The sequence below is a fragment of the Euprymna scolopes genome, chromosome 18 (assembly GCF_053919585.1).
Source record: "Euprymna scolopes isolate OS-2025 chromosome 18, ASM5391958v1, whole genome shotgun sequence".
Taxonomy (NCBI): domain Eukaryota; kingdom Metazoa; phylum Mollusca; class Cephalopoda; order Sepiida; family Sepiolidae; genus Euprymna; species Euprymna scolopes.
The window spans coordinates 103,752,719-103,768,442 of record NC_136499.1 but is presented as its reverse complement, the minus strand read 5'-3'; the positions used below and the strand labels follow the sequence as shown (position 1 = coordinate 103,768,442).

The 15,724-nt window shown below is 31.4% G+C and overlaps 1 protein-coding gene across 1 annotated transcript in view; it reads right to left on the bottom strand.

Annotated features, from left to right (window-relative positions):
- The window catches only part of LOC145297726 (protein RER1-like), a 146,089-nt gene that overhangs the window by 79,277 nt on the left and 51,088 nt on the right, over positions 1 to 15,724 (bottom strand). Inside the window, exons 3-5 of the mRNA XM_080143942.1 lie at positions 14,631 to 14,705; positions 3,282 to 3,386; positions 1,895 to 1,991 (exon numbers count right to left, since the gene is read on the bottom strand). Coding sequence (XP_080000068.1) covers positions 1,895 to 1,991; positions 3,282 to 3,386; positions 14,631 to 14,699 — 271 coding nt within the window. The 5' untranslated portion in view covers positions 14,700 to 14,705. The remainder of the gene's footprint in view (positions 1 to 1,894; positions 1,992 to 3,281; positions 3,387 to 14,630; positions 14,706 to 15,724) is intronic.

Sequence of the window (15,724 nt, the reverse complement as noted above, 5' to 3'; positions counted from 1 at the left end):
TAAGAGACGAAAATTAGAAGGGTGTTACCGTTCGTAATCGTACACGTGAACCAAAACATATTTCACATTTTCGCTTGTTAAAATATTTTCATGGTCGATAACAAAATAGCTCTAACATGTAAGAATTTTTTTTATAACCAGATTTTCAATTAAAAAAAAGAAAATTGATTTGGAATAAAAATAAACAAAAACAAACGTCTGTTTACGCCCATGTTATCGCTGCTGCTGCTGCTAATACAGCTACTATCACTAATACTACAGAAGTTTTGATTCAAATTCATAACGATTTTTGTCAGATATTATGTTTTTAAATTGCTACGTACCACTAGAGAAAACACTGTCCAATCATCTTTTTAACTAATAAACATAGTAAAAAGATTGTTTTATTTAATAATGAGTGTCGGAAGAAAATTTTTTTTTCAAAATTTTCAATACTCATCATTTTGAAATCTTTTTTAACACAACAAAAAAAAACGAGTGGTCAAATGAATTTCGGACACTCAAAATTATTAAAAATGACATCTATTTTGGCTAATTTGCAAATTTCATTAAAAAATTCTTAACAGAAACACGGGATGAATGTTTAGAAATCCCAGGGGGGGGGGGTTACAAAATCTTACCGAAAATGCTGTTTTATGATGTTCACATTTTTATCACTTTATTTGCTTAAAACTCTAAACATATATTATGTATGTTATTATTTACTAATTCATTTGAAAGTATATTCATTTCTGAACAAAATGGTGGTATTTTGAAGACTTAAAGTGCTTTGGTTTTTAAAATATGACTATTTTAGCAGAAAACCCTTGAAATCTGTGATTATCCAAAGCATTTTAATGGGCATGTGTATTGCTACATTTTAACACAGATAGAAGGATAATGACGTTCTTATATATTACATCATGATGACGACCGACAATTCTTGGAGGTCTCATTAATACGGACTGAGTGATGTATGATGCAGTTCTTAACAGAGGATTACACAATGTTCATTATAAGATGATAAACACAATTACTTTTCATTCGTGATGAAAGATGTGACACAAGACAACAGTTACAACACAATTTCTTTATTCATCTGATCAGCCAGTTGATGAAGTCAGGAATTCAAACTTGGATCTACATGGTTAATCTTCTACCCTTCACCTCTAAGGGACTCTCCTTCCAATTGACTATGTAAACTCTTGGCTGACCAACTGACTCTCACCTCAACTGGCTGACTGACTAAAATCCGAACCCATAGTATCCTATATGGAGAAATATTCTGTTTTTGACATCAGAAGTGTGTTTTCAAACGTGACTAATTTCACGTGGCTTTTCATATGTCAAGGTGTTGGACAAACAAACAAAAGAATCCTCAATTCTAATCTAACCAATTTTTAAACAATATAATTTAATTTGCATTGTTCATTCTTTTAGCTGACATTTTTAATGTTCACATTTCTAAAAGAATTAATAGACTTGATTTCTAATATTCCATTTCTTAACTTTATCTACAGGGTTCGATTCTAGGCTTATCCTAATCTCATTTTCACTTATCTAATATTCTTATTTACATGGAAAGGGGGCAGCCCTTTTCCATGTAACACACACACACACATATATATATATATATATATATATATATATATATATATATATATATATATATATCCTGAACGTGCTGCCTCAGAATTGTGTGAATGAACATGCATCACTATCACATTTTCGGAGTTCTGTATTGCTTACCTATCACAATGTTCCTAAGTTTTATGCATTCCCTAATTAACAAAGTAACCTCTGTCCATTGCTAACATTATTTATGACCATGGCTTAATAAAAAAAATTTTTGAAATAAAAATATTTGAATTCTTTTTCAATGGTTTACAAAGAATAATCGAATAATTTAACTTACCTGTGTCTTCTATGGCAGGGTCTATTTTAGGCGTAAGGAATGCAATAAACAAATTCAGAAGATAAATTCCTAATGCATACGTCACGATATACCAGCCCTGATGAAAAGTGAAAAACAAGGGGGGGAAAATGTTAAAGTTATGAATAAAAATGCAAGATTTTTTTATAAAAAATAAGATTTTAAATTTTTATTGAGATGCAATTGATTGAGGATTGTATTATTTGAACGACCAGCCTCATCTTGATCACTATATTCACAATGTCTGCACAAATACACATTGCTCTTTATTATAGAGTGAAATAAATACCAATCAGGCTCTACATTGCGAGTGATTTTTCAAAGTGGCAACTAGAAATAATGAAACGCTTATCTTTTGGCGATTGTATTTCTTTCACTGACAATCTTCCAAAGCTCACTACTGAGTGAAAAATATTTTCAACTTTTTTTTTTTTTAATAAAACGAAAAGTTAATTCAAACAATAAAAGTTTAATAGAACAATATACTTTTTTCAGGAAGGCTGTTTAAAAAAAATCTGAAGAAATTAGGTGTATACCTTCAAGTATCGACATAAAATTTGTTGTATATTTAGAATTACACTGATAAAAAAAAAAAAAAAATTTAAAAAAAAAACACAGAAAAATCTTTATGATGTATGTACTTCTCACAGAACAAAGATGTCATTGTAAAAATCATGGCTAATAACTTTTCTATTTTTGATTAGCAAACGAAAATATTTAGTTGTCAAGGTCAACTAAAGATAAATTTGTCCATAGAGCCCTGCTAATGTGTATTCATTTGCACATTTTTAGATAAATATATATCCATCTTGTCCCACAAAAGTAAAAGAAATGTGCCTTTTTTTCTAGCTTTCATAGAAAATCATTTAAGATAGTGAAAGAAAGTGAGAAAATAAATTTCTACATATTAATACAGTTGGAGAAAAACAGATTTCTAAAGACAAGCAGCCTGAGAAAAAAAGCTATTAGAATTGAAAGTCTTTCAACATCTTGAGACAATGATGGCGTAAGCTGCTAACCGAGTAGGTTAGAAATATTTTTGTTGAGGCTTATATTATAGACTTAAAATGTTAAAACAAACATCTGTAATTGTATTAGGAAAAAAAATGTCAAGATACCAGCAAAAGAAATATAGAAAAAAGTGTAAAAAGGACAGAGTGAAAGAGAACAGGCAAAGACACCCAGAATAAACGTATATGCTGTTATTATTGCTGATTGAGATAATGTTCAGGAGAGCTGAATAGATGAACATTATGCAATTATGGTCTTCCATACATTTAAAAAAAAAAAAAAGGGGGGGGGATCATGAAGAACTACATGAAATGAAAAAAAAGGTATACAAGGCCGGCAGTTAAAATCATTTACTTACTTGTAATATATAGACTCTGATAATGTAGATGAAACCCAAGAATAATGCAATGCACCAACGAAGGGTCACATGAGGCGTGGCACGGTCAAGTAAATTTTGATGGATCTGAAAATGGGGAAAAAAAATTCAAAGAAATAAAAAATTTGAAAGAGTGAAGAATAAATTATTTTTAAACATTAAAACAGAAAAACAAAAGTGAAATAACATTCAAAAAATGTGAAAATGAAGAAATGTGTACATGTTCAGTTGTGTGTGTATATAGATAAGTGTAGACGCGCGCGCCCACACACACACACACACACACACACACAGGCGCCCGACATTGTTGCCCAGTTGTAAAGTAAGCATAAATATTATGAGATGTGTATGCGAGTATTATTTTTTTTTCTTAACAGTTCACTTATTGCAAGTAAAAAAAAAAAAAAACCTACTCAGATCAAAACCTAAAAAGCGAGTCAAGTACGATAACCATTAGACCAGTTTGACATTTTTTAAAAGTGTTTTCAAACTTACTTATCCTTAACATAAGTAATCTATCATGTGAACCATTCACGCATGTGCATTTGTGAAACAGTTGACAAACATAATTCGACGAATCCCCAGACACAATTTTTCAATTGTGATCCTTTTAGCAGCCCTTTTTGCTGGATGAAAATCGATTCAAAAGTTAATTCCAAGTCTGCAGATCAAAAATTCATTGAATATATAGATCGAGAAGTGTCCTCTCTCTCACACACACAATTTTTATAGATATATAGATATGAGAGAGAGTGTGTACATTGTGGATTTGCTATTGTACACATCCTATAATTTCATTAGCATGTAAGTTGAACTAGGTGAGTATATTGTCTTGTGGAAATTGAATGCCAGAAATTTTAAAAGTCATAAAATTAGAGGAATAGGTTAATTAATCAAGAATTAATCAAATATGTGTATATCGCAATTAGGTAGGGGAGACATGATTAAAAGAGATAAGGAGAAAGAAAAAAGTCAGCTGACCAGTTTCTGTTTTTCTAAAAAAAAAAAAAATTTTGTTTTTATATATCGTAGTCAGTTAACACCTCCCCACTTCCATTCCTGAAAGCATTTTCATTGGACTGCCACTATATCTATTGAATTTGGTTTTAACAGTGTAATGTATATGAAAATAGACGAGATATCCCTGGATTTGGCCATGGTGAACATTTTTGTGGGTTTCTATGAGAAAATTATCAGAACCCATAAAACCTTTAGCCTACTTTCAAAAAGTAGATGGCACATTCTGCTTTTTCAATGATAAAACTGGGGCAAATAAATTCTTTTGCGTTAATATACTTAAGGAGAGAGTCTACTTTAGCTATCTTTGGTGTTTTGATAACCAAACTCCAATATACCATAAACTTATGTTAACAAAATTTTGTACTCTCCCAAAGAAATCTTGAAATATGTGTACATGTGAATAAGTAGTAACTGATAAAAAAGAAAGAACTAAAGAGTGATTTGTTGAATCTGTTTCCCCTCTTTGTTCCGCTACAAATAAATCAGAAAGATATGTGTGTGTGTGTGTGTGGGGGGGCATACTCAAATCTTATTTTAGTTAATATCTGCGTCCTAAAGAAGTTAGATCACGAAAAAGATTGCAGTATGCAGATAATGCCAATAATGTTTGTATAAGTAAAGAAATTTATACTACAATACATCTACTTGATATTGAGCACTATTTTATGAACAATGAAGTTTCATTGGATTAACATCTAGGAAACAGCTTATATATATGATGATTGCAACGTCTTGTCAGATGAGTGCTATCTATACAAATATGATGTTACAGAGTCTTAGCTTTGTACGACAGCTAAGTCTCTCTCTCTGTTCAAAATGTTGAGATCCAGCAACAAGCAAGAGCAAGATAGCCGACAACAAGTTGAACTGCAGACCCGCTTAATGCGGGTACTGGTCTTCCGCTTTATGGTTTTTTAAATTAGAGATTTGCTTCTCTTAGGAAGGTTGCCTTCACCACGGCTTTATATATATATATATATATATATATATATATATATATATATTATATATATATATATACACACACACACACACACACGGGGGGGGGGGGCTTTGCCCAGTCGTAAAATACGACTAAATATATTTTTATTTGTCCAGATTTCGTATATATTATTATAGAGTCATGATTTCAAAATTGGAAAAAAAAAAAAAAGTATTTGTGTGCCATCAGCTAGAAGCAAAACCAAAAACAAAACTGTCGCATTCAAAGCTGGTGACGTTACAACTGTAACAACGTGACACGCATATGAATTGATTAAAAATAAAGATAAATGTACAAAATGTAAAACGATTTTTTCAATTTTGACCCCTTAAAAACCGTTTTAACCAGCTCATCCATCCAGTGTGGCTGTAACCGAGATTGAACTCACTACACGAGTTTATAGTGTAATTCAAATCTTGTCAGTAGCTAAATATGCAAGACTTCACCAGGGTTATCAAAGATATTTTTTATCGTGACGTCATCACTAGATGGGGTGTCTACCACGGCTTAAGAGAGTCCCATCTACCATCGAGAGAAGGATAGACCACGTCAGTTTCTCAACCTGGTATTTTACCTTGCTAAAGACTCAAAAGAACAGTCCATAAAAAATCCAATCATTTAAGGCCCCTAGCATTGACCTGTGACTTTTGGAAGAGATAGAGTTTGAAAATATGGAGACAGACATGAGTTTTAGAAATTAAATGAAATACTGTACGATTACAAATTATAATACTGTAAACAAAATCCAAATAAATATTAGTATCAATATTTATAAGACAATCCTAAGCAAATAAAGAAAGCTCAATATGCAAGATAGAGCGATAATATAAATGGAAATTCTGAGTCAAATTATGTAGAATTGCAACTAAATTTTTTGTTTGACAAAAGAGTACAAATAGTTATTTGTACTCTCTTGTCAAACAGATTTTGTTGTAATTCTACATAATTTAATTCAGAATTTCCAAATATATTTATAGTGGAACCTCTAGATAGAAAAAGACTGATTACAAAGCTTTCAGCTAACAAAATGAGACGTGAAAATTTTGTCCCTGCATACGAAACATACCTAATTTTTCGGAAATCTTTAAAAATCAAGCTTTTATTCAATTAACTTTTTTAGTAATTTCCTAGAAATATTTGTGTTCGATTTCCATCTAGAATAGAAAACATTTTTTCTTTGACTTAATTTATTTTTCTACTTGCCCCACCCCCAATAAATTAAAATTATTTTAAAAATTAATGCATGCATTACAATTTTTAACACATTTAAAGAATATAGATTGAAGGAGGATTTTCTGTTTTAATTTTTATCGTACACGCTCTAAAATTTTTATAAGGAGTAGGGGAGTTTATTTTTTTAGAAATCGCAAATTAGCTGCAAGAAAGTAAATCAATTTTATTTTGAATTCTTTTATTTTTCTGTGCACGCGCCTGCGTGCCCATAGATTTGATTGAGGTCGGGTCTTTACAAATAATGATTAAAAAATTGTCACATCTCTTTTTTTTTTTTTTTTTTTTAAACAAAATTTTATACTTCGATATCAAAGTAAAAAAAAAAAATAAACAGCAAGTGAAGTTGTTAACGGTCAAGTTGGGTTAGGGTACTATTCGGCTCTTATTTCATAGTTGTTTTAGCCTTATAAAATTTAGATGGGCGTTTTCATAGGGCATGGAACAGATTAAACGATTTGCATGTAAAATGCTTTTTAGGATACAAAAATTTCAAGATACGAAAAGCAAGCCAAAGCCAATTATATCTAGAGGTCCCACTGCATATATCTACTATTATATAAAAGGAATTTTGTTTGTGCGAGTTCAACAGCTGGACCGATTTTTATGAAATTTCACAAACATATTCTATGTATCTGGCAGTGTTTTTAGACAGCAAAAATCTAAAATATCGATAATCAAAAAATCTGATGAAAGAAGGAACAGGCGATTTTTAATCAAAGTTAACACCTTACACAGCCTAACATCATAAGTGCATTTGAGAAGTTTTATTACCACACAATCAGAAAGGCCCGACGTATAAAATGAACAGTAAGTTCTTTGATATGTATTCAAAATGAACGTTTCTTTTTTAGAGCACAATTGAATCATGATACTTGACTTTTGCATTTTAAACTTAATTCAAGCCATTATGTATAAAATAATTTTATAAGCTCAACAGTATGTTCTCTACAGTGCAATGTAGACTAAAATGTATAGTGGACTAAATCACCTATAGGGAGGCATGTGAAGCTTCCTTCCAGTGCACCGTGATAAGTCCCGAACTAGAGCAGGCAATCAATTTGATTGAAAAATGGGCAATTTCATTGATTTCAATGACAAAAATATGTAGGGAAGACATGATTGAAACATTCATTGCTCATTCAATCCCGGGCAACGTCAAGTCACCTTACTCATATATAAGTATACAAGTTTAATAAAATGTTGAAAACACTTTAGTAAGAGTTAAAAACATTTATTCAGAAAGGAAACACAAATAGAGGTGAAAGTCTTTAATATTTAGAGAGAGAATCCAATCTTATTTATTTCAACCCAGTGTGGGCCTTTATCAGACGAACTTGTTGCAGATGTGACTAGTTAGTCTCATCTGATGAGGTCCACTGGGTCGAAATAAATTTATGAGATTGGACTAAGCTTGTGTTGGATTTTTTTTCTTTTTATCCTAATATATATTTTATTCATTCCTAACAAACCAGGTCGATGTGCATCGCCGTGATTTGTTCATATATTTAAATTTCTGCATGTTAAATACGGTCAGAGAAACAAAGTAGAGAGAGAATTCTAAAGGCAAGCAGTCTGAGGAAAGAAGCTAGAAAGGTTTCTGGCATTTTAGAACATTGACAGTGAAGGGGTGGGATTTTGCTCCTAGTCAGAGTTATTTATGTTGTAGGGTTGCAAGTGCAGTAAGTTCAGAGCACGTTTTGTGGAAGTACTTGTCAAACAATCATGGATTCAACATTGTAGTGATGTGACAGGGGCCGGAACTTGGCAGAAAGTGCAGAACATTAAGTTCGAGACTTGCTTGCACCCTGTTCAAAAGGGAGAGACTAGTCATTGGTGTACTGATCATTATGTTGAAGACGGATAAGCTCCAGGTTAATGCGCAGCCACACTCCCATACACCCAACTAATAGCTCACAATGTTTGGATTTGCAAAATACATTTTAGATGTAGCATCCGTTTTTATTTTTTTTTTTAGATTCACAGAAATTAGCACAAGCTGTTTTCACAAGCTAATAATAAAAGGTGCAAAGTGTAGTTTCTGTTTTGATGCTACACTTAATATTGTTTTTGGTCAGTGAAAGAACCGTTTTTGAGGTAATTTTTGTTTTTGTTCCAATCCAAAGTGGCCCTTGTGTCTAACCGTGCCCTCCTGAGCAGAGAAGTAAATAAAAAATAAAAACTCACAACCACTCGAAGCACTCAACATATCCAAGATAGGATAAGGAGTCCACCACTTGAAAACTCTTTTCATCATAAAGTGTTAATTTAGCAAAAGTTGTTTTACCCATAGATGTTGCACGTTCATGTTTCCCAAGTGCATAAATAACCAGAATGTCTTGACAATATCTACTTGAAAGTGATAACAATATAATTACACTTATCCCTAATCATTCATCAACTGATTCAAAGTTTGTTCACAATGCAAATCAAATCTAAGAGGCTGTTGTTTTACTCTAGGAGAATCTTCATTTTTAATACGAGGTCTTTCAGTGTCGCTCAATCTCCAGGGACCACAGAAACATTTTTTTTTTAGCAGATTTATCCTGTCGTAGTACATGTCTAGTCAACATCAAAAGTTAGCATTGAAAAACCGCAGATACGTGTTCGAAACAACTAGAAATTTTGTTTCGTTGTCTCTCCATTATATGTTCAAGAGACATCTGAAGAGCATCGACGAGTACAATAACTGGAGAGAAAAGGATGAAGATTGTGTGTCTTGGAAGAAGGTGGTGGCTGGTACAGCAGACACTGTTAGGAAAAGAAATGTACACTTGTGGACAGATAAGAGATTGCGCAATCTGGGGCCAGTACCTCCACATGCTGAAGCAGTCTACATGTGTGAGTTGCAGTAAGACTTAAGAGAGCGATTGGGTTAACCTCACATTTACGCCACAAGTGTTGAGTATACTCTACTCCATGGCATCGTCGAAAGACTGCTGCTGATGATGTGTTGTATTCGAGACAAAGCATTTTTATATACAGTTCAAACTTCTTAGATCAAACATGTTCAAGAGTGATCTATAGAACTGGATCGATTCAACCAATGCCTTATAAACAGTTTTTTTCTGTCTTAATAGCTTTCTACATTTTGCTAATAGGTTTCACATAGCTAACTCAATTGGTGATAGGCTAGAAGGTTCATGGTCGTCCTTGTTGATAACTGATGTTTCAGCCTCTCATCCTGCTAAGGAATTTGAACTAGCAGTGAGTTAACTATGTGAAATCCAGATACCAATTCTATGTATTCTTAATTATATAGTATATTAATAAAATACATAAAGTGCTTGTGTGCATAATATATATATATATATATTAAATGAATATGCATACTATAAGGAGATATAGTATATTATGTAAATATGTATAGATCTTCAGTATTTATTTCAGAGCTCAATATGCAAGTTGAGCTAGATAGTATGAAAATATATTTATGGCAATTAAACTACATAGATGCATCTGTTTCAACCTGATGGTTCCCTATGGAGATGAAACATGGACGCCTCTATAGCTTAATTGCCATAAATATGTTTTCTACCTTACTAATATACACAGTATTAAAAAAAATTTAAAAAATTTCATTACGTCTAATACTCAAGCTAAAAGAATCAATATATTTCATTTGGCAATGCCACCATTATGAAAATGGCCGCCATCCTCATCTCACAAAATGCAAACAGACATTCATTTCTAATAAGTTTTCAACAAAGATTCAATTGTTTCAGTTCAAAAAGAGACATCTTGAATTCAGAGTGATAAGGTCTATAATAATAAAACATGAACAGCTACAACAGCAGATCCTAACACATCAGCAATTGAAAAGTGTATATCCTTCAATTGGGGAGGGATGACAGACTACTTCATCTGCCTCACTTTCTTATGTGAAAGAGATTAAAGAGATTCTGATAATTTCTCAGAACTGGTATCTGAAACATGTTCTTGAAAAAATAAAAAATAAATAAAAAATACAAAGAGTATATAAAATCGTTTTTTTCTTCATCTTATCACATGAGTATCCATTTCTTCAATTAACAGTTATATCTGCTTCGATCAATTGCAAATCCTCTCCAACAAGGAGTCCAGTGTACTACTTTCATTACTCCTTAATATTTCTATTATTAATCTTTTGTTTTTTTTTTGTTTTTTTTTATTTCTATAAGTTATTTTATGAATAAAATAAAATAATTTGTAAAGATTAGTGTATTAAGTTGAAGGCTAAGTTCAGTAGTTAAGGATTTTTCCGAACATATTAACGCTTACATGTGCATATTAATCCAGTTAAAATTTATAATTTAATATTATTCAAAGTGTGATGTAAAGCAATTCTTTTCTATTAAATATTTTTGCATTGGTACCGTCAGTTTCAAATCCACAGGGGACCTATAGTTAATTATCTATGTTGTACTCTTCAGCCTTCATTTATGTCTATCTCCCCGGAAAATGCCATCTCACATGCAGTGTAACTTTCTACACTATTTGAATCCTCAATTTTTTTTCAGTTTTGTAATTTAAAAATATTTTTAATACTGGGACACTTCCTGTTTGGTTTTCTTGTAATCCAATCTTTCTTTTTGGCTGGCCAATGTCCAAACATTCTATTTGAGTGTAAAAAGAAATTTGCCGTAGTCACAAACGTTTTTGACTTCCTTGAGTCATCTTCAGACAAGTGATGAATTAAAAATTGCATTGGTGAATTTTATTGAAAAGTCAATTTCAAACGCTTCAAAAGTCAATTTCAAACGCTTCAAAAGTCAATTTCAAACGCTTCAAAAGTCAATTTCAAACGCTTCAAAAGTCAATTTCAAACGCTTCAAAAGTCAATTTCAAACGCTTCAAAAGTCAATTTCAAACGCTTCAAAAGTCAATTTCAAACGCTTCAAAAGTCAATTTCAAACGCTTCAAAAGTCAATTTCAAACGCTTCAAAAGTCAATTTCAAACGCTTCAAAAGTCAATTTCAAACGCTTCAAAAGTCAATTTCAAACGCTTCAAAAGTCAATTTCAAACGCTTCAAAAGTCAATTTCAAACGCTTCAAAAGTCAATTTCAAACGCTTCAAAAGTCAATTTCAAACGCTTCAAAAGTCAATTTCAAACGCTTCAAAAGTCAATTTCAAACGCTTCAAAAGTCAATTTCAAACGCTTCAAAAGTCAATTTCAAACGCTTCAAAAGTCAATTTCAAACGCTTCAAAAGTCAATTTCAAACGCTTCAAAAGTCAATTTCAAACGCTTCAAAAGTCAATTTCAAACGCTTCAAAAGTCAATTTCAAACGCTTCAAAAGTCAATTTCAAACGCTTCAAAAGTCAATTTCAAACGCTTCAAAAGTCAATTTCAAACGCTTCAAAAGTCAATTTCAAACGCTTCAAAAGTCAATTTCAAACGCTTCAAAAGTCAATTTCAAACGCTTCAAAAGTCAATTTCAAACGCTTCAAAAGTCAATTTCAAACGCTTCAAAAGTCAATTTCAAACGCTTCAAAAGTCAATTTCAAACGCTTCAAAAGTCAATTTCAAACGCTTCAAAAGTCAATTTCAAACGCTTCAAAAGTCAATTTCAAACGCTTCAAAAGTCAATTTCAAACGCTTCAAAAGTCATTTTCAAACGCTTCAAAAGTCATTTTCAAACGCTTCAAAAGTCATTTTCAAACGATTCAAAAGTCATTTTCAAACGATTCAAAAGTCATTTTCAAACGATTCAAAAGTCATTTTCAAACGATTCAAAAGTCATTTTCAAACGATTCAAAAGTCATTTTCAAACGATTCAAAAGTCATTTTCAAACGATTCAAAAGTCATTTTCAAACGATTCAAAAGTCATTTTCAAACGATTCAAAAGTCAATTTCAAACGATTCAAAATCATTAAAAGCACTTTAGTGTGCTTTCTCCTTTATACCGAGCCTGATTACTGGTCAGTTTTCTCATAAAGGCAAATTTTTTATGCTCCAACAGAATGTTCAAGCATTGGCCCGCCAAAATAAAAATTGGAGGACAAGAAAAACAGGAATTGTCCCTGCTGTTCAATGAAACAGGCATTAAGAGAAAAAAATGCTACCCAAATATACTAATATATATATATATATATATATATATATACACATACACACATAGGCAAAATTTGGAGGTAGAAATCCAATATTAAAAATATAAAGAAATTACAAAGATGAAAATAACATTGAATATTCAAATATTGTAGAATGTCGCACAGAGCGCAAGATGTCATTTTCCAAGGAAGATAAACAGAAGCTAAAGTAAAAGAGCTTGCAGTTTGACAAAACAAGAAAAAAACCGAAACTATTGGACAACGTAAACTGAATAAATGAGCAATATTGAAAAGATTTCAATAATTTTCGATTATAAATTATTTGCCAATGTAATGTGTCAAACCAGAATGGTATCAGTGGTGTTATGTTAAACCTCATACTCGAAAAAAAAAATTTTTTTTTAAATATTTTATATATAACTACTCAATGGGTGGGGTGGTGGGGGTCGCCAGAAGTTATAGGATGTGTTTCAGGAGACCCATAAAGATTAATTTAAAGTAAAAGGCCCTACTTCCTTTTTATAGACGTAAATCTTCATGATAATGTAACTCATTTGATCAAAATGAAATACTTATCGAAATACATAAAATAATGCAGTTTCAAATTATATTTTGTTATGGTTCTCTATGTCCAAAATTCATGACTGACATGGGGGGGGGGGGAAAAAAAAAAAAAGATCAAACTTAGTTATTGTTGCATAGAATCAATGCTAAACAAAAATATAAAAAATAATAGTATTATTGCTATGCAATTTCAGAATAACAAACTGCTACTAATAAATGAGTAACAGCAATACCAACACAAAAATTATGCAGCATTCACCCTAGGTGGGTTAAACCGGCTTCTCCTATAGGAAAAAGTTTCATGGGAATATTAAGTTTATAAGCAGTCCCGAGACGCATGTATATCCATCCTGATTAAGGGAGATTGTTAGATTTTAGTAATTCTTGCAGGAAGGTATCGATGTCCTACATACAGCACCTGGTATTCCCAAATGGTCACTTATCTAATACTGACCAGGTTCAACATTGCTTAACCAGTGATCTAACGAGAACTATTGTGTTAACATGATTATTCCATATTATAAAGTACATGTGATGGAAAATAACTTCATGTGTAGACATAATGATCACACGACATTCACGCGTTAAATATAAACAATATAAATACCGTCTAACTATATATCAAACGAAAGAAAAAGGCCGTATTGTTTTTATAGATGTTATGCACAAATGTAGATTGCATGCCAATGTTGTACCCGTCTTGCGCAAAGTAACATAATACTTAAAGTCAGGGTTGTGAATTTCATGATAAAAGCATTGATTGAATGTTAAAATAAATACGTATGAGATATGCTTGAAAGCCAAATTACAATGCAATATTATGAAAAATAAACAGAAAAAAAAAATGTATAAAATTCTGAGGAAGGAGTATAACTCCGAAATATTAATTCTAAACAATTTATTTTATAGAAATCTTTTTCAAAAAGCATCTTTGATAGTGTGATATTCAATTTTAAAACTGTTGTGCTTGCAACATAAACGTTAACGACTAGATATCAGTCAATTTTATGAAATTTTAAATGTTACCTAATACTGTTTTTATAATCAATCAAACCTGGCATATTAAGAAAAAACTTTAAATGGTATAGAGATTTACAAAAAAAAAAACCTAATATTATAGGCCTTAAATAAAATAAATAAATAAAATCACTAGCTTCTTGAATATTATAAAGAATTTTAAAAATAAGTTTTACTTTAAATTATTAAAAAAGAAAAACAAAAAGCAAACATTGTTAATTAAAATCAGTAAAAAAAAAATACTGAACTTGAAATGTCATTTTGTTCTGCCTAAGATGATACAGTATCTGCTTGGCTTGGATTTGCAAAGAAAACTTTGATCCAACATAAGTTTCTCTTGAACATTTTAATTTCTTTATTCCAAACAATTGCGCTATACTGAAATCTGCTGACAGGAATATCATGACACATTGATGAGACTAAGATTTTTATTGTTTTAGTTTCGTTTAGGAGAGAGAGGAGAAAAGAAAATGTAAAATCTTACCTCACAATATCTTTTGATAAATCGAGAAACAATTCCAGGAGATTTTGTGCTTTTACTCGAATCACCCATTTCCTCCTGGAAGAAATAAATAAAAAACAATAAAACCAGGCATATGAGCAGACAATGGCTAAAAATCTATTATATAAAGGTCAATTGTCTGTGTTTGTATGTCCAGTTAAAAGTCAAAAACCACAAAACTAACCACCACAAAGTTGGTATTGCGTAACAAGTATTACCCTGGATGTCTATCTAAAATTTAGAAAATATATTTACGCGAGTGTCTACTAGGCCCGGTTTGTGTCATGGGGTGATTTTTCAGACATTCCAATGTTATCTATCGTAATAAGTGAATGACTTACATTATTATTTTCAGCAAAAGAATGAACTGAGCAGAAAGGAAAGAGGAGGGACGTGAACCACAAAGAAAAACAGAGAGATGAACTAAGAGAAATAGAAGTTTTAATAAAATGATGTTACTAGTGATGGGGCGATTCCAATACAACCCATCTAATATGTACATATATTTCTGGCAAACATAAAAATTACGTTTACAAAGCGTTCTACAGATTTTAGTTTTCCTGAGTTTAAAATAAATAACTATTTATAATTTTATCATTAAAACGAGCCATGGAAAATTAAGTTTTAAATAAAAGAAAAAAAAAAAATCATTTTGGGCCATCGGAAAATAGGCACAAACTCTTCAAAAAGTTTTTTATTTTTTATTTTTTAAATTCCACTTTTGATTAACCATCCCAACATTACACACTTTAAAACTCATTTTTATGGTTCCAGGTAACCCTGCTAGTCTGAAATAAAGATGAATTTCTTATCAAAAATTGCCTTTAAAAAATTAGATCTTGGGAGGGAGGGGGGGAAGACAGAGTAGCAAAGGATTTAATCTATAATATTTTTCTTGGTACTGGTCGCGATTAGAGTTCCCTGCCGAACACCCTAAAAAAAAACACAGACTTCTCCCTTAGTTGCCATAGTAACTAAACGATGATGAATTTTTATCGGCTTTGTTTTACTGTTTATGAATATTGAAATAAGACATTACTACACATTTATTAATAATATCTCACTTTTAATCACTT